At 30.4% G+C, this 19,767-nt stretch overlaps 3 protein-coding genes and 1 long non-coding RNA gene across 4 annotated transcripts; 2 read left to right on the forward strand and 2 right to left on the reverse strand.

Moving 5' to 3' along the window:
- The first annotated feature begins 342 nt into the window (after nt 1-342).
- LOC114192365 (uncharacterized protein C24B11.05) lies at nt 343-2,326 on the forward strand. Its single transcript, XM_028082066.1, has 7 exons — nt 343-498; nt 586-749; nt 848-885; nt 993-1,080; nt 1,160-1,369; nt 1,778-1,843; nt 1,938-2,326. The coding sequence occupies exons 1-7, from the start codon at nt 453-455 to the stop codon at nt 2,109-2,111; spliced, it is 786 nt and encodes a 261-aa protein (XP_027937867.1). The 5' UTR covers nt 343-452; the 3' UTR covers nt 2,112-2,326.
- A 3,439-nt stretch (nt 2,327-5,765) lies between these two features.
- On the forward strand, nt 5,766-8,725 carry LOC114192366. Its single transcript, XR_003606098.1, has 3 exons — nt 5,766-5,889; nt 5,980-6,226; nt 8,398-8,725. It is a non-coding gene; the product is annotated as an uncharacterized LOC114192366 (long non-coding RNA).
- Nucleotides 8,726-9,962: 1,237 nt separating this feature from the next.
- Nucleotides 9,963-10,957, reverse strand: LOC114192008 (photosystem I reaction center subunit II, chloroplastic-like). The gene has a single exon (XM_028081514.1). It carries the CDS (start codon nt 10,814-10,816, stop codon nt 10,187-10,189), a length of 630 nt encoding a protein of 209 aa, XP_027937315.1. The 5' UTR covers nt 10,817-10,957; the 3' UTR covers nt 9,963-10,186.
- A 2,492-nt stretch (nt 10,958-13,449) lies between these two features.
- LOC114190244 (linoleate 9S-lipoxygenase 5-like) lies at nt 13,450-17,910 on the reverse strand. Its single transcript, XM_028079051.1, has 8 exons — nt 17,421-17,910; nt 16,439-16,679; nt 15,824-16,165; nt 15,647-15,732; nt 15,328-15,435; nt 14,929-15,233; nt 14,576-14,839; nt 13,450-14,328 (listed from the first exon to the last, which is right to left on the reverse strand). Exons 1-8 carry the CDS (start codon nt 17,874-17,876, stop codon nt 13,560-13,562), a joined length of 2,571 nt encoding a protein of 856 aa, XP_027934852.1. The 5' UTR covers nt 17,877-17,910; the 3' UTR covers nt 13,450-13,559.
- Nucleotides 17,911-19,767: the final 1,857 nt, after the last annotated feature.

The following is a 19,767-nucleotide window of genomic DNA, read 5'->3' on the forward strand; positions in this document are numbered from 1 at the left end:
TTTAAATTTTTTTTATCAAAAATATTTAATTGATATATGGAACAATAAAAAAATGGGTATGGGTATGGGTATAAGAAAATACCCGTTACCCGGTGGGGATGGGGATGGGTCAAAAGTTGTATACCCGTTGGGTTTGGGGATGGGGATGGAAATGAATTTTTATTATGGGGATGGGGATGGGATCATGATACCCGTACCCGCCCCGCCCCGTTGCCATCCCTGTATAGTAGTTAGCGAAATGCGCTTATCGTGTGGACCCCAGTCTACTCGGCTTGCAAATTCGAAACGGTGACGTAGCGATCCTACCATCATCACCAATGTCTATCCAACCCACATGTTCCACCTCATCTCCTCTCTATAAATTCCCCTCCCTTCCCTGCGTTCCAAGCTCGCTTCCTTCTCTTCATTTCCCATACCGTTTTACATCTCTTTCTTCTTCTTCTTCTCCTACCATGGGTATCACCTCCATCGCTTCCCCTTTCGACGCCATCATCTTTGGTGAGTACAGGCCAACGCATGCTTCCTCTCTTTCTTCTTCCTTCCAAATCACTCTTTCTTAGTTCTTAATTCTTAATAATTAAACAGATTTGGACGACACCTTGTACCCCTCCACCACCGGAATCGACCGCTGCGTCAAGAGGAACATCGAACTCTTTCTCATAGAGAAATGCGGATTCTCAGAATCCAAAGCGCTCACTCTCCGAGTTGAACTGTTCAAAACCTACGGAAGCACCCTCGCCGGTTTGCGAGTCAGTATAACAAAACTTCCATCAATGTCCCTTCCATAACTCACAATAATAGTAATAATTATACTCATTACAACAATCTCTCTTTCCTTGCTCTACAGGCACTTGGCTATGATATCACCGCAGATGAATACCACAGGTCAGAATAAAATCTCGAATAAAAACTACACCAAACAGATTTTCTTTATTAACACTAAATAAACGTGGCCTACGCCTAAACATTTCGTTCTCTTGACTTTCAACCAGTTTCGTGCACGGAAGGCTACCTTACGACTCGATCAAGCCTGATGCTCAGTTACGGAACCTCCTCTGCACTATCAAACAAAGAAAAATTGTATGTTACTTCTCAGTGGAATTTTTCTTTCCTCTTTTTTTATTATTATTTTATTCTGATTTTCTTATCTTCTTTTAAGGTTTTCACCAATTCGGATAGGATTCACGCGATGAGGGCGTTGGATAGGCTTGGGATCAAGGACTGTTTCGAGCAAATTATTTGCTTCGAGACTATTAACCCGAATCTCCCCAACGCGACCCGACCCGACGAATTTCCCGTCCTCCTCAAACCATCGCTGGACGCCTTCAAGATCGCGCTCCACGCTGCCAACGTGGATCCTCGTCGTACGGTAAGGGCGCCGGGAACTGCCTTTACTGTAAAATCACGTTAAAATATTTAAACAAGAAGCAACAATAATCAACGGTCTCAAAACCTAAACCAAGGAATTCTAAAATAGTTAGTTGATCGCAGGGTTATTTTAGGCATGCGATAAAGTCTTCAATTAGTTTTGAGGAAAATCACTTTCAAAATGTTAATCGAAATAATATAATGAAGGGTGTTTACACACACAATACAAGGGGACAAAAGTCAAGAAGCGAAACGGGTCGTCACTTCTTGTTTCGCGATGTCGTTTTTTGACAGTGAAAAGTTAATGGAATTATTATTTAAGGAAAAGTCAGAATAAGTGAGTTTAATTTTTTATTAGAAATTATTGAGATGAATAACCAATAATGGTTTGTTAAAATACATATTGCAGCTGTTTCTGGATGACAGCGTTCGGAATATTGCCGCGGGTAAAGAAATGGGTCTGCATACAGTTCTGGTAATTTCATAGACGACGTCGTATATATCTACATAATATAAGTAGTATAACGTTGATTGTGATGATAAGTGGTGTGTTTGGAATGTTTGTGTAGGTTGGGAAGACAGTGAAAAGCAAGGAAGCGGATTATGCAGTGGAGTTTGTGAATAACGTGGCGCAAGCGATTCCGGAGATTTGGGCAAACGAAATGGACGGTGAAGATGAAACGATGACACGTACGAAAAGTGAGTTGGAGTCTGCGTTGGCCATTGCTGTGGTTGGAGCTTGAAAACTGACCCTTTGTTTGGATATGGGATAAGGCTTGACGTTGTACATTCCCAACAAACCAACTATCCAAACAATTAAAATAATAGTGAAATAACAAACAAGAAGACAATAACAATAAGTTACATGGCCCAGACAATTATTTGCGTGTTAATCGTGTGAATATTGTAGCATATTGTCTACGCGTCCTCTCATCAATAAAATCTATTTCTCTCTCTCTCCTGGTTTTCATTATCTTTTTTTAGAGTGTACCAGAATATTCCAGAACCGTTTCACGTCGTCTGAACTACCATGCCTTCCAAAATGTTTCTTTTCATACTTTTTTCGTGGAGAACAAAGGCCACTTACCGTATGAACCGTAACTTTTGCAAAAGCTCGTTGGCTATTTCGCCAAATGCAAGAAACATGTTACATCACTTCACCTCAATTAATTAATCAAGAATTTAGCATTGGACATGACAATATTGTTGGACTAATTATCTAACTATTCCTATCAGATTAATGTTTTTTCTAACACATTTTTTTAATACATCTCTTCTCCTAGTTAGTAGAATTTTATGCGAGTTTTCGTTATATACATCCTACCTTTTAATTAATTAATTAATTATATATTAATTTATCCAGTGCTAAATGGTTGAGCACACGTCAGAGAGAACAACATTAACGCTTTAAATAAGGGTAAGTCTTTCTCAAGCTTTGCAAATTGTCTTTCCAAATTCATTTTGGTTAAAATACTCCCTTGGTCCATGTTTTTGTTGAAAAATTTCAAATAGGTTCTAAGATTTTTTTTAGTCTCAATTAGGTCCATATTTTTGAAGATGTGTAACAATTAGGTCCATTCCGTTAGTATGGAGTTAACGGTGTTAAAAGATGTGCCACGTGTCAGCTCCACATTTTTTTGAATTTTTTTAATTTTTTTTTAATTTTTTTTTTAATTTTTTTTTGAAAATTATTCATGCCACGTGTCACATCAGTATTGTGCCACGTGTCAAGTCAGTGAGGTGACACGTGTCAAATCATTGTTTGAATCTCAATTTGATCCATATATTTGTTATTTTTATTACATTTCAGTCCATTTTTTTTTAATTTTCAATTTCATCCTCTCCAAATGGAGATCAAATTTAACTTTTATATAAATTTTATAATGATATTTTTATTAAACATTTTAATAATATTAAGTTTATTTTATATTTTGTTTTAAAATTTTAAAATATTTATTTTAACTTGTTACAAAATTGTTTTAAATAATTTATATACAAATGTTAAAGTTGATTTAAAATTAACAATTTTATAAATTTAAATATAAAATTTTAAAACAATTTTGTAAAAAGTTAAAATAAATATATTTAAAAAATTTTAAAAAATTGGACTGAAATGTAATAAAAATAACAAATATATGGACCAAATTGAGATTCAAACAATGATTTGACACGTGGCATGAATAATTTTCAAAAAAAAAATTCAAAAAATTCAAAAAAAATTCAAAAAAAAATTCAAAAAAAATTCAAAAAAAATTCAAAAAATTCAAAAAAATGTGGAGCTGACACGTGGCACATCTTTTAACACCGTTAATTCCATACTAACGGAATGGGCCTAATTGTTACACATTTTCAAAAATATGGACCTAATTGAGATTAAAAAAAATCTTAGGACCTATTTAAGATTTTTCAACAAAAACATGGACCAAGGACCATTATTTTTTAAGAATAAAGACTCGCATTTAATACTCGTACCATTTTGTTGGGTAATGTACAGTTTTTTGTCTTTACATCTATAGTTTTGAACTTATCCACAACAAATTATGCATAACCATAAACAATTTTAACATAGTTTTATTAAATAACTGAAGACAGTTATTTGTTGTGTATCATAATGATATTTAGCTGATGCTATATACGTAACTGTAATCTACTAAATATATGTTACAACGGATTTTTCAATTATGATTTTTAGGGAAAAAATAATAATAAAATTAATTTCTTAGTAAATTAATATTATTTTATACTCAATAAAGAATAAAAATTTAGACAATTTATATTTATCAGGGTAAAAACATGTGCCATCGCATATGTGTATATAATTTTTTAAATATATGAATGTTATATTAATAAGTGATGATATTGTACTATTATTAAATAAAATATAAAATAAATTGATATTTATTAAAAATAAAATAAAATAAATGAAAAAAAGAAGAGAAAATAATTGTTATTGAATAAAAAAGTGTTAGAATAGTTTTACAATAATTATGTAAAAGTAATTGTTTGTTTTAAGAAAAATAAATAAATAATTATATTAGAAATGATAAATTAGGTATAAGTAATTGTGAAAAAAAAAAAATCTCTCGGATGGATAGATAGGAGAGAATTTCTATTCATTTACATGTATATAAATTAATTTTAACTCATGGAGATTTTTTCTTCTAAAGGTTATTTTGAATTTTGTTTACACAAATTTAATGCAAGAGAAGTGACGGAATAATTTCGTTAAGACTAAATTTAACATATAATAAGTAATTAAACGGTATAAAGGTAATGAATAGTAACTAACATGGATCCTACTCATCAAGAAGCGGCCATCATAACCTTCAGATCCATTTACATCTAAATAAGATAAATTTTCGATGAGATACACTCACTTACTATATATATAAATATTCACAAAAGTAACATGTTAGTAAGATTACTAAAAAAATACGGGTCTAAATTTTAAATACAAGTAAATTGAATATATCAAAGAAAGAGAGCGATGGTAACCCTGTTGCTGATGACTGCTTTTTTCTAAATCGCTGATAAACTCTTGATACATTTAGTGGATGGAAACATTAAAAATCAATTCCTAAAATTAATTCGTTAATAAATTATTTGGAGACATCTAAAATCAATTTGTAAAATCAATTGTAAATGAAAAATTCACATTAAAAAAAAATATCTCTTTTTAATTTCTCCATCAACCAAAATTAATTTTTTCACATCAAATAGAATCAATTTCTTCATAGTGTTTCCAGACACACTCTTAGATAATAGCTCTATAATTAAAGCATTTTTTTTTCACGTGTCTTGGTGGTAATTATTTTTCACAAAAATCTCAAAAAGAAATGAATCTCTTTTTTTTATCCAAGATTTGAAATCTATATTGAAAGTTTCAACACACTATAATTCTTTTTCATCAATTATAACCGTGCAACTAGTAATAATGATAATAGTGGATGAGAGGCTTTATCTTGCTAAGTGAGCTCATCTCAAACTGCTTATGATGGATTTTGATTATGGGCTTTTACTTCTTGCACACTACAATTTTTCCGTGCAGTCCCTCAAAAATAAAGTTTACTTGTTTACATGTTTCAAAACTTTTTACAATTTTTAAAATAAATTTTTAGGACAAAATTTTTGAAACCGAATTTATAATTTTCATAATATAATTTTTAAATGCATGAAATGTATTTTGGAATAAGTTTTTTCGGAATGCTCAGGAATAAACTTTTCTATGTACAAATGTCTTTCAGGGTTTTCTTCCTGCACTCCCAATATTTCTTCTGCACCTCTAAACTTTTAATAAATTCCAAAACTACCCTTTTAGTATTTTAAAATTTTAAATTAATTCATCTCTATTTCTCTCTCCTATTTAATGCCTCACTTTCTTTTCACTCAACCCTAGCCGCCGCACACCCCATCGATCTCTCATCTGCCCCACTACTCTTCTCTAACGTGCCACACTCGTCCCCACTCCTGTTTATTTTTTTGGCCGCTCTCCCTCTTCCTTTCACCATTCATCTCCAACAGGTAAGTAAATCCTTCACCATTCTTCTCCAACAGGTAAGTAAATGTTGTATATTTTAATTTTTGATTGTTTCTGTTGTTTGCTGTATGTAGTTATTACACAAACCCCCGATTACGGAAGTGAACTTCCATAAAACCAGTTTCGGAAATGTAGATCACCCAAAAAAAAAATGGGCACTTACTGAAGTCGACTTCCGTAAGCCATCAATACCGGAAGTCCACTTCCGTAGTTAAAACTAAGTTCCGATTTCCGTGAACATCAGTGACTTCTGTAGAGTGTGGCGCGACTTCCGTACACGAAGACGACTTCCGCAGGCGACAGGCGACTTCCACTTCCGAGGTGTTCCGTAATTTTGTTTACTTAATTTTAATTTTAATGTAAATAATTTTGATATTAATTAATTTTAATTATTATTAATTTTAATTATTATTAATTTTAATTAATTATAATTTTAAATAAGTAAAATTTAGAATGATTAAAATATTAGTTATTTACGATTTTGAATAATTTTTATTTTACTTAATTTTATTATTGAGTAAATATAATTTTAAAAAATTATAATTATACATAATTAGAATTTAAAATAATTAAAATTATAGTTATTTACGATTTTCAATAATTTAAATTTTAATTAATTTATTATTGAGTAAATATAATTTTAAATAATTATAATTTAGAATAATTAAAATTTTAGGTATTAACGATTTAGAATAATTTTAATTTTAATTAATTTTATTATTGAGCAAATATAAATTTAAATAATTATAATTTTAAATAATTATAATTTAGAATAATTAAAATTTTAGTTATTTATGATTTTGATAAATTTTAATTTTAATTAATTTTATTATTGAGTAAATATAAATTTAAATAATTATAAATTTAAATAATTATAATTTTGAATAATTAAAAATTTAGTTATTTACGATATTGAATAATTTTAATTTTAATTAATTTTATTATTGAGTAAATATAATTTTAAATAATTATGATTTTGAATAATTAAAATTTTAGTTATTTACGATTTTGAATAATTTAAATTTTAATTAATTTTATTATTGAGTAAATATAAATTTAAATAATTATAATTTTGAATAATTAAAATTTTTGTTATTTATGATTTTTGAATAATTTTAATTTTAATTATTTTTATTATTGAGTAAATATAATTTTAAATAATTATAATTTTGAATAATTAAAATTTTAGTTATTTACGATTTTGAATAATTTAAATTTTAATTAATTTTATTATTGAGTAAATATAAATTTAAATAATTATAATTTTAAATAATTAAAATTTTGAATAATTAAAATTTTGGTTATTTATGATTTTTGAATAATTTTAATTTTAATTAATTTTATTATTGAGTAAATGTAATTTTAAACAATTAAATAAATATAAAAAAATAAAATATAGATAAACACTCAACCATAAAAAAAATCAAAATAAATAAAATTAAATCAATAAAAAATAAAAATATTCATTCAAAAATATAAAACAAACACACAATAAATAAATAGTAAACTTAAACAAATAATAATTAAAACACACAAAAATATAAAAAAAAATAAATATAAAATAAAATAAATTAAAATATCACTAAGTCTAAAAGCATGCAAGTAGAAAAGTGAAAGAAAAAAGAAAACTTAGTGTAGCGAAGTGGAAAACTGAAAAAAAGAAAAAAGAAAAAACAAAGCTTAGCCATCTACGGAAGTGGAGTGGAAAAGTGAAAAAAAAAAAAAAGAAGCTTGGTAGAACATAGAAAGCATCGGAAGTGGAAAAAAAGAAAAACAAGATAAACCACTAACTATGGAAGTGAAAAAAATTTACTCATCACACTATTTACCAAACAAATACTTGACTTCCGGACGAAAAATTTACTTAAAAGACCGGAAGTCCACTTCCGTAACACTATGAAAGTTTTACTTCAGCGGAAGTCTACTTCCGATTTAATTATACACTTCCGAAAGTCGACTTCCGTTTCACACATACATTTTCGGAAGTCGACTTCCGTTTCACACATACATTTTCGGAAGTCGACTTCCGTAGGAGGAAAAAAAATAATTTGATTTCCGTAAAATTTCACTTGTCTTCCGGAAGTCGACTTCCGTTTTACATATACACTTTCGGAAGTCGACTTCCGTATATGAAAATAATAACTTTGACACTTTCGTAGATAAAAATGATTTCTGTAAAATGTAAGAATGAAATCTCATACATAAACTTATCAAATATAAACTTATATTCTAAATGCGCGTACATCTTTTGCTGAGAAGAAATGAAGCAAATGGTAAAATAGGAGTGGACCCTGAAAATTTCACATCTCAACCACGAACGAAATTTTGTACAGTGAAAGTGAAAGTAATTGTAAGTGAAACTGAAGAGGGGTGCAGGGTATATAAACGTGCCTGGTAATTAATTCAGGCAGCCAACTAACTCTGCCATTCATAATTGTTATAATTATTGCGTCTACCTAATTAAATTTTTTTTATTTATTTAATTTTTCAAGGACATAAATGAAAGAGCATGAATATTTGGAGGTGCAGAAGAAATATTTGGGGTGCAGGAAGAAACCCCCGTGTCTTTCTGAATGAGTTTTCTACAACAGCCCTATGGGAAATGTATTTCGAAAAGACGTTTTGAAATTTATGACATACATTCTGAAAGAGCTTTCCGTAATGAATTTTTTTTCGCATTTTCTCTCTTCTTCCGTTACAGTGTTCTCCCACTCTTCTACATTCACTTACATATATGAAGCCCAGACACACCTTATCAAATGGAAGTGTCGACACCTATCGAACACGATATTCGCATGACACTTCTACGACACGTATCAATAAAGTATTCGATTTAAAAGATAATTTTTTTGTTTTTAGCATGATTTTGACATGACTCTAGCACAATATTAATAATCACAAATTCAATGATATTCTAAAAAATCCATAAATTTATAAATTTATCACATAAATTTCTATTATAATTATAAAAATAAGAAAAACGTATTATATGATCACTACTTTTCATTTTTTTTATATTAGATAAATAAATTAGATTTATTTATATGTTAGTTTGCAGTGTGTTAGTTGAAAATTTAAAAATATTATATATGTCATGTTCCATGTTCTATGTTTTTCAATTTAATCATATCCGTGTCTGTGTTAGTGTTGATGTCGTATCTGTGTATGTGTCCGTAATAAGGATTGATGAAGAGTGGTGGTGTGGTACAGCGATGAAGAGTGTTTGAATCTTTTCCTCCAATTATGAAAATGCAGTAAATAATTGTTGGGGGTGCAGGACAATAACCTTTGTTACGTCCCTAACAAGTCACGATAAACCATACATATTGGCCCAGTTTTAGATTAAGACAGGTTTGGACAACCTTCGAATTACTAACCCAACCTCTACCAGGAGGATGCATATTAATCTTATGGTTAAATAACGATATGATTTTCATTGTCATAGTTAGTGAATAGAGTTTTTAAGTTCGGATAAAAAACAAATCTATATCAAATAATGTAAAACTTTTTTCACACTTCAATTATGTTTCTTCAAGCCCAAACTTTGTGCAGAGTGAGTTCTGAACATTTGGACTGTCAGGTGGTTGTGTTGCTGCCATTTTAAACAAGAGTTATGATGTGATATTTAAACGGTCAAGTTTTTGTGGAGATGTTTATAAACAAATTTCGCCTCAGCCTAAATAATGTGATATTTTAAAATGAACCAAAATCATCATAATTATAATTTTGTATTTCTTTTATTATATACAATTGAACTGTATAGACCAGATGAAGTAGTTTAAGTTTAGGTCGCATCAAATTTAGATTGATCAGGACTGCAGTAAACTCTTGCTGTAACTGAAAACTGTAGAGCTACCTATTGGCCAATTATGGAAAAACAAATGGTATTTTTCGTTATGTTCGTCATCGACTCATGGTGTCATGTAGAGTTGCTAAGGCTTATAATGAGAAACACACAGAAAAAACAAGTTGTTGTGTACATTTAAGCCTCGTTGAACACGATAAAGTTGGAGGATCGATAAAAAATGTAACATGCAATTCACTCACAACTGGTGAATTATTGATCACAGAATTCTGAAATCAGATATTTGTGGTGTCATTACTCTGTTACAGGTTTGATGAAGTTGAAGCAAATCAAAATTCCAAAACATGTTGCTGACAGTAATAATAAAACAATACTAAACAGAAAATAGCTATAAAATTAAGGCACAGAGTTTAGCATTTGTGACATAAATTTGACAATAAGTACAGAGCATATAGCAGGAAGGAAGCACGCGGTGCTTACAAATCATATGGCTGCTTGCCGGTGAACTTGACCTCAATAGGACTAACATTCTTACCAATAGACCTGAAGTTTTGACCAACCCCTTGGCGTCCCGGGTTGACCTTCTCAGGGTAGACACCATCCTTGGGATGCAAGTACTGAACTTCTCCATTGGGGAAGACCCTGTAGAACTGGTAATTGATCTTGTACTTTGACCTGAGTCTAGTTCCAAGAGCCAAACACTGTTCCTTCCTGGCCAACTTCAACAGGTTGGGACCCTCCCTCATGATGGCAGCACCTCCGGTGGGCATTTCAAAGATCTGTTCTTTGGGGGATTGCCATGTGATCACATAGAACTCCTCCACCTGGGCCTTCCTCAAAAGCCCACCGGTGCTGCCTCCGAAGATCGGGGAAGGCGTGTTTGGGTCCAGTTCCGGTGGGGTGAACCCAACCGGTGCCTCTTTTGTTACGGCCTCTGCGGCGGTTTCATCGCCCGCTGCAGCTCTGACTGTCTTCGACAACTTGAGGGGCTTCGCAGAGGGGAAGGAGAAGGTGGGGGATTGCTTCCATGGCACGGAGACACGGTCGGTGGGTTTGAGAGCGGAGAAGGGTGGGGTGAAGAGGGAGGCTTGGGTTGCCATGGCCATGGGTAAGTGCAGCAGAAGGTTTGAGAAGTTGTTGTGTTGTGAGAGATCAGTGAGAAACAAAAGAAAAGAGAGTAAAGAAGTATAGGATGGAGGAGATTTTCGATGGGTGGTGTGGATTTGGATATGGATAAGTGGATATGGCTTGGACCAATTACAATCAAAGTTTTTGATTCAGCCTCTTACCCACACCTCACACCTCTTATTCCCCTATTGTACTTCAAATAAATAAATAAATCGGACATCGAAATATATCTCTATTTGCATATACAGCCAAGAAAATAAAATATTCAGGTTAAAATAAAATTTCATTGCTAGTTGCTAATTGCTAATTGAATTTTTGTTTTTATTTTAATTTTCGTGAGTTTAAAACTATTTTGTTTGGTTAAAGTGTTTTGTTGGATAAGGTAGTCACTTCATCAATTTTTTGCACATTGATTTTTATTGATAGAACAAATATCTATTTGACATAACGTTTTTCTGCGGTTTACTATGTCATTAAGTTAACAAAATATCTTAAAATAAGTTTTTATTGTTCAAAGACCTAGAGACTATGTAATGATAGATACGACTTCAACCTTTCAAAGTAAGTATTTACCACATAAGATTAAATTAAGAATAAATAACAAATAAATTATAAATATATTATGTTATGTGAATATAGAAAGATTTCATCTTAATTAAACAAGTACATAATTTGAAACAAATCTATCAAATAATATGAATAAATATCAAATAATCATTAAATAAATAAATAAGAAATGCAAGACAAAAAAAATTAAGGATAGATATCTTAATTTTTACGTAAAAGCTATAAATACCTAAGACTACTCGAATATTAAAAAAAATTGATTTAAATTTTTTTGTGATATAAATTTTTTTTTGAATGTTTTAAACTATATACAATTTAAGCTTTATCTTATAGGCAATGAGGCTGAAATATTTTAGAATATTGGGTTTAAACTTTCATCTTCTAGCTTTTTAATCGAAGCCTATTTATTTCAATATTTTAAAGTTAATAGAAAATAGAACTACATGTTCATAACGATGCAGATTTGTGTATTTAACCGTACATTTTTTAGTTAATATGTAAAAGTAAAGATAACGAATAATTTAACTTCATACTATCTTAAAGAGCTTATATGTGTCATATGCACGATTTTTCTGAGATATAAGAGGTGTTTCTCGATGAAAATTGAGGGATTAGAAATTAGAAGTAATTAAAGATGGAGAAAAAGAAAGGTGATTTCAACTTGATCAAGATTTGTTAGGAGTCAAAATAATATATTTAAAATTTATATATTTAATATTATTGTCAATCATTTAATGGAAATGAATAATATTTTAGTATAGTTATAACTATAAAACAAATTACACTATCTGACGGATTGTCTATCGAATGTGATGAGTAACTATGTTGTCATGTTTTAATCTTCACTCTTTTTTTATCAATTTTAAAAAATGAATTTATTCTTTTTTTTCATAATATACATATTTAAAAAACAAGTTTAAGACTAAAATATATTTTATCATAATATAACCAATAATTGAGAGACATAATTACTAAAAAATTATGATAAACAAGTCACAATTAAAAATTTGTCTATAAAAAAATATATATATATATATAAAAGGATCATGAGATAAAAAGATAGTAATAAATATTAAACGTATTTGACTACCAAGTGAGATAGGAGAAAATTACTTTTTTTCTTTTTTAAGAATGGAAGGAGAAGATATAAAAAATGAGGACAAAAGGAAATAAGTTTTTTTCTTAACTTTCTTTTTTTCTTCGTAACATAACAAAATGAAATTAAATAAATGTGAGAAATAAATACAACATGTGAAAAACTAAAAAGACAATTAGAATAAAAAATAAAAATTATCTTAATAATTTATTTTCTTTATTATATTTGATTTTATATTTTAAATTTATTAACATTAAATATTATACTCTATAATAGAAATAAAAAATATCTAATTTTATTTTTATTAACTTTTCAATATACTATTATCTAATTTTTAAATATATATATTTAAAAATTTTTAAAAATAAATAATTTAATAAATTTTAAACATATATATAATTATAAAAAAATTTAAAAAATTAAAAGAATGAAAAAGTTTGGGAGGGCCGTGGCCCCTCCCTGCCTAACTGTGCTCCGCCACCGGATTTCTAAGTACTTAGAAAAGACAAACCAGTTCTCAAATAAAAGTATATACAAAAATAAAATAAAAAGAATAAACATCAACTTTTAAGATATACCTATGAAAAATAAAAGCATAAAATTATGATGATCGGGTAGTCTCACTGACCCAAGCTTTCAAATGAAAGGCCAAGTAAAAAAAATCACGTGAAAAACGTAGGTTATTAGATGAGTTTTAAGCTAAAAACAAAATTCATATTAATCTATGAAAATGATTTACTAAAATGGAAAGCAAAAGTTAAATTAGTTGAGACACTGCTGAAATTGAATAATTTGTACTACATTGAATATACTTGGCCCAAATTCATGTGTGGAAGTCCACGTCTATCACCTGTTTGTTTAAATTCCATACAAAGCATCGTTTATAGTTTACTTGAAACCAACTTACTAAATCAAACAAGAAGGTAGCTCAAGAGCCTCTTGAAATACTTTAAAAACACAACACAATCATAAATAAATGCATGGAAAAGTAGTCACACAAATTGTTTATTTAATACCCAAACTCCTTGCTTAGTCATAGTGAAGCTGCAAAAGGAGTTTCAGATGGATATGCTGTTGGGGATTCCCTTGCCAGTGAGTCCACCCTCCTTTGAATAATCTGAGGTGTTGGGATAGAGAAGTGTATAGGGCACCTTCACTGGTCCATTTCGATTTTTCAGTCTTTCGTCCTTGTTTCTTTTCGTAATTTTACTCTCAATTTCCAACAGTTTCTCTGAGAATCTATCAAATGCTTTCAATGGTTCAGCATCCAAAGTCCATTCGGTGTTCTCACTCTGCCCAAGATACACCTCTTCCGTTGAGTGCCTCGACAAAACTTCAATCAGTGACACACCAAGGAGTGTCTGGAACTGGGCAGTGATTGTTTTCAGGAATGCCAAGTCAGGGTTTGACCTAAGCTCTTCATACTCTGGGGTACCTAACTCGGGCATGAACCTACGACTCACTGTTGGACGATTGGGAAGGTACCCAGCATAAGGGTATTGTCCAAAATTCACAGCTGCATGAAAAGCAGAAGCTAGCCAAATGATAATGGTGCATGATTGAATGAGTTCCTCTCTAGTTTTCATCTCTCCCCACCATGACCTGTCTTTTAAGTCACCGTGACCCTCGTTGCGTACTTCTTTCCACCAATTCTGAAGTTCATCATCTTCCTCAACCATCTCACTGGACGTGTAATACAAGTTACAATATTCAGTCACCCAAGTTTCAATTGCTTCCCAAATTTCTAACCCATCCACAGCATATGGGTAGTCCTCTATCACAAGCTTAAGTCCATGAGGATAACTTGAATCTGGAACTGCCATTCCCCTGAAATTCAATCCAAATACAATGGTAACATATTATGTTATTATATATAGATTGCTAACACCAGAAATTCATTAGAAATAACAAAATTGTCTGGTTTTGTTTCTTACTTAATAAAACCTCGCTCTCTAAGTTTTTGTTAAATTTTAATCAATACAATAATAAGGAGTAAAAAGAATGTTTTGTTATAACCCTCCTGATAAATTGGACTAGAATCAATTCAAGTCGTTTTTTTTTTTACTGAACTCACCTCTTAAGCAAATCTGCAGGTAGTGCCTGTTCAGGAAAAACCCAACTTTTGTATATAACAGCTGACATTTCCATGGAAAATTTGCCAGGGAAAACTGTTTTCTCTAACACCCCTCCAGCATTGATGAGTGTGTGTCGAGCCAAGGCATTTATATGCATTGTGTCCTTGAAGTGTGGCTTCAAGAGCTTGTATATGGGATGAAGAATGCTCAACTGTCTATGTGTGGCAATTATGAATGGTTCAATTACTGCGTGGGAGTGCAACCTACGCAAGAGTCATAATTTTCTTGTAATATATTTAAGATCAGAAATATAATGAAGTTTGAAAGAGTTGAGGTGCTAGATTGGTCATACCAGTGGCTAACCAATTGATGATATCCTGAATCATTCACAGCTACATAAGCTTTAGCTAGCTGCCACACTGAAGCTGCTATTCCTTCTTTAGCTGGAACAAAAACTCTGCTTACAGCTCCATTTTGTTCACCTTGTGGATGAGGTAAGCTCAGTTCTATAGCTAGTGGCTTTAGTGTACCGTCATCTTGTAGAAACAACAGTGTTCTACTGGCATAAGTCTTTGTGTTGGTAGAGTTTATTCGACTTATGTATGGCATCAACGCATCATGATGATCTAATATAAATAGCCTCATTTCTTGAATTGCCTGCAACATGAAGATACTTGGTTATGGACATGTAGATTAAATATAACATAATTCATTACGTGTTTTCATGGAAAAGATGAGTAGTGATTTGTACCTCATTTATTGTGAGCCCATCTAAACTATTTTCTATGTGTGTTGCCCTGATGGAGCTATTTTGGTCACCGTAAGCTTTGGGGTCTAACTTGCTGACAGGAGGAAATTCCTGCATATTCATTTAGATTTAACCCTTTAGAACAGAAATATCAAGTCCAAAACAGATGAGATTTCGTAATTTACTTTTTTCTTTCAAGAATTAGAGTTTCCCATTAATGATCTATGCTTATCAAGAATGTATCATTGAATTGAAAATCAATACTTAATCACTTTGTCTATGTTTAGTCTAATTATTAATTGGCATTGTTTTTTTGCTGTACTTGGAGACGTTGGATGATGACAGGGTTAACCCCAGCAAGCATTTCTCTTGCAAATTCCTCGTCTGTCCTCCAAGCCCTTTTAGTCTCTGCAATAATACCAATATTAATGTAACTAGAGTCATTATTATTGATGGGATAATCCAAGCTGAAAGAAATAATGTGAAAGCATTACAATACCTTTGATGACGTCAGGCACCGGAAATTTGAGGAATCTCTCACCATCATTTCTGATAAGTTCTCTCACCACCTCATAGGGAACAAGTTCTCTGAGTTTTTTTACCAGAGTGTCACTTGGCAACTTAATACATCCCTTATAAATTCTAAGTACATCTTCAAATGTGTCAAACTCGTTAAAAGTTTTGTCGCACAAAGATGTAATCTCTGGAAGCATAACTTGACTAACAGACTTTAAAGCGTAAGCCAAAAAATCTGAAAACTTTACGTGCCCAAACTGCTCGTCTCTTGGAACATAAACCTTTTTTAGACATAGAAGATGCAATCTTGACTCAGTCTTGGGATCTGCAATCATGACACAAGTAGAATATCGATTAGCATCTACCATGCACGGACACTTCAATTTATGTGTATGACACTTTACGAAGAAGTATAATAATTTATAATTTTTATTTTGAGAACTTTTGATAAATTTAATTTTAATTTATATTTACGCAATACGAATTATATATTTATCGTTTTCTAAATAAGTTTTGTACAATTTTTTTTCAATATCCCGTATAAGTTACTCTATCCTATTATTTTGAAAAAGTGAATTCAAAGTGTGTGTTTGGGAACCTGTTTTGGTGTGTGGCCGACCAGTTCTTCCTCTTCGGGGATACGGAAACTGCGAGCCTCCACCAAGTACAGGGCGTGCGGTGTTAGGGCCATTATCCGGAGATCCCAAATCATTATAGCATGCATAGTCATAAACTCTATCCCACTCTTTAAGCCTTCCAAACCCTTTTCCGCGAAGAACTATTAGTTCTTGTTCCCTGAATCTGCGCAGTGGCTCTGGTGTTTGACATGGAAGATAAGCCTGAACCACAAACCCAACTCAGTTCAAATTAAAAACAAAAATGTTTACAATTATAAATTGAAATAACAAATACTTTATTACATAATATTATACGACAATTACACATAATAAAAATTATAAAATAATTCACTTTAACAATAAAATTTATTCTCAATTTGGTGATTGAAAAAAAAAAAGCTGTTGAGATTAGATCGAAAAAAATAATAACAAAAATAGAGATAAAATTGAATATAAAATACTAGTTTTAATATGATGTTATAGTACGATGTTATTTGAATATTGTTTCAAAACTTAAAAAAATAATTAAAAATAAATAAATTACAAAATGACATAGGATGTCATTATTCATTAATTATTTAAACATAATTGATAAATAAAATGATCAAATTAAATAAAATAGATAAAAATTAAGATATGATTGGAAAAAAAATAATACTAAGACTAAATTGACAAAACTGAATGAAAATAAAGATAACAACTATAATTTAATAATTATTTCTCACAAATTGAAAGCTTTAATGTGTTAATATTACAATAAAAACATATGTGGTACTAAGATAACTACAAGACAAGACAACAAAAAGAAATATATCAGGTTAACAATGCCAAATATAAGAAGAAGAAAAATAACATAAATGACAATGGTTTTAAGTTGTTTTATTGTTAAATTTTGTGAGTTTTTGAATATAAACATATGATAGTCGAAGAAAAAGTAGTATTAAGTATAAAAAATGAAGTTACCTTATTGGCAAAGAAGACACGATCATAAGCATAACGATGAATGGGATAGACCCAAGAATTGCAGAGAAATTTGACAGGGCCGTGTCCAGGAATGTGTTCAATGGTGAGTGTTTTGAGGTAGAATTGGCTATGGTGATGGTTCTTGATGATGAAGGCCCCAGGAACTCCCATGCTTTCATCCCACTCAAATGTCACGGAAAATTCTACGTCTGTTGCCGGAGTTGTTAGAGATGAAATGGTTGAAACCCAGTTCTCCAAGTATGCGACCTCTCCTATAGGACCTGGGTTAGGAGAAGTAGCACTTATCAGCTGAAAAGAGACACCCCTTCCCAACAACTCGTGAATTCGATCAAGAATGTTCGCTTTTATGTCGTGGAAGTCCAAAAAACCCTTCTTCATTAGGGTCACTCTCCCTCTCACCTCTCTCTTTCTCTCCAACTTTTGGATCACCTCCATCGATCTTCTTTCTGTTTCTCCACTTCAAACAACACCCTTCTAGATACAATATGTTCATAAGACTGGGATTGCCTCCTCCTTTATATAACAGAAAAGTAACTTATTAATATTTTTAAGTTTGTTAAATTAATGTAAAACAGCGAAACTAATTAATAAAAACATCTCTAATTTTCTTATTACTTTAATTTATATAAAATGTAAATATATTTTTGTATATATTTTAAGTAGTCTCAAAGTTAGTCGATCTAAATTATTTAGTTGACTTACTACATATTAAATTAAAGGTATAAATACACATTTGGTACCCAAATTTTTTCGGAAAGTTCAATGTGGTACCCGAATTTTAGGAATGTTCAATTTGGTACCCCAATTTTCTAAAGAGGTTCAATTTGGTCCTCTCCGTTAAGTTGGAGTTAACACCGTGTCCGTACAGGACACATGTCAAGCCATGAAATTTTTATTTTTTTTTTAATTTTTTTTCAAAAAATTAATTTTTTTTTTCAAAAAATTTAAAAAACTGCTACATGTCAGTTTATCATCGTGCCACGTGGTAGCTTACAAGCATGACACGTGGTAGTGTAATAGTTGTTTTCAATTTAGTACCCCAATTTAAATTTTTGGTTCAATTTAGTACCCAAATTTTTTAAAATGATCCAATTTCGTCATTTCCTATTTGAGATCAAATTAGTAAATAAGCTTAATTATAATTTATATAAACATGTTAAAATAATTGTTTTGAATTTATACATCAAATCACTACACCTAAATATTCAAATTATTTTATTTTTTACAAGTGTAAAAAATTACAAAGGTTAAAATGAAAAAAATAAAATAATTTAAGTATTTAGGTGAAATGATTTGATGTATATATAATATAAAATGTTATTGTAACATGTATATATAGGTTGTAATTAAGCTTATTTACTAATTTGGTCTCAAATGGAAGATGACGAAATTGAATGATTTTAAAAAATTGGGTACTAAATTGAACCAAAAATTTAAATTAGGGTACTAAATTGAAAACAACTATTACACTGCCACGTGTCATGCTTGTAAGCTGCCACGTGGCACGATGATAAACTGACACGTGGCAGTTTTTTAAATTTTTTGAAAAAAAAAATAATGTTTTGAAAAAAAATTAAAAAAAATAAAAATTTCATGGCTTGACACGTGTCCTGTACGGACACGGTGTTAACTCCAACTTAACGGAGAGGACCAAATTGAACCTCTTTATAAAATTTGGATACCAAATTGAACATTCCTAAAGTTCGGGTACCACATTGAACTTTCCGAAAAAGTTTGGGTACCAAATGTATATTTATACCTAAATTAAAAAATAATCAATTTAGTTGTAAATTTAAATTTTGTAATCCAGCTATTTTAAGTCTATGAATTGTTTCACTTAAATATATTTTATTCTTTCAACTTATTTCATATATTTATCGATTGATTATAGTTCTAAAATTAAAATGTTTACCCATTTCACTAAACATTAACTATAATTAAGAAGTGATATTATAAATATACTAACCAAAAATCAAAGTGTGTCAATTCATATAATTCAGTAAATAACTAAATTAAAGGTCTAAATCACATAAATATGTTATTAAAAACATATTTTGGTTTTATAAAAGACCAAGTGGTTAACTAAATAATTAAAAATAAAAAACAATTATAATAAAAAATGATAAGAGGGTAATATGAGTTGATTTATAGATTTGAATTCATTTTAACAACTTTATTTCTTATAATTATCTGTATTAGACAAATATATAATGTGTTCTCCTTAACAAATGAATGTGTTATAAATAACTCTTCTAAACTTTGAGATTCATCAATTTCATTCAATCTCATTATGAAGGTTCATCAAGTTCGAGTGGTAATCGAGGAG

This window comes from Vigna unguiculata, chromosome 7 (genome assembly GCF_004118075.2).
Source record: "Vigna unguiculata cultivar IT97K-499-35 chromosome 7, ASM411807v1, whole genome shotgun sequence".
In the NCBI taxonomy this organism is placed as follows: domain Eukaryota; kingdom Viridiplantae; phylum Streptophyta; class Magnoliopsida; order Fabales; family Fabaceae; genus Vigna; species Vigna unguiculata.

What these genes read in the sequence shown, in the direction of transcription:
- LOC114192365 (XM_028082066.1), top strand. Translation starts at nt 453, where the DNA reads ATGGGTATCACCTCCATCGCTTCCCCTTTCGACGCCATCATCTTTG. An exon ending in TTTCGACGCCATCATCTTTG is followed by an intron (nt 499 to 585) that starts GTGAGTACAGGC and finishes ATAATTAAACAG; the next exon opens with ATTTGGACGACACCTTGTAC. An exon ending in ACGTGGATCCTCGTCGTACG is followed by an intron (nt 1,370 to 1,777) that starts GTAAGGGCGCCG and finishes TACATATTGCAG; the next exon opens with CTGTTTCTGGATGACAGCGT.
- LOC114192008 (XM_028081514.1), bottom strand. Translation starts at nt 10,816, where the DNA reads ATGGCCATGGCAACCCAAGCCTCCCTCTTCACCCCACCCTTCTCCGCT.
- LOC114190244 (XM_028079051.1), bottom strand. Translation starts at nt 17,876, where the DNA reads ATGGAGGTGATCCAAAAGTTGGAGAGAAAGAGAGAGGTGAGAGGGAGA. An exon ending in GTGTCTTCTTTGCCAATAAG is followed by an intron (nt 16,680 to 17,420) that starts GTAACTTCATTT and finishes TTTGTGGTTCAG; the next exon opens with GCTTATCTTCCATGTCAAAC. An exon ending in CCTGCAGATTTGCTTAAGAG is followed by an intron (nt 14,329 to 14,575) that starts GTGAGTTCAGTA and finishes ATTGAATTTCAG; the next exon opens with GGGAATGGCAGTTCCAGATT.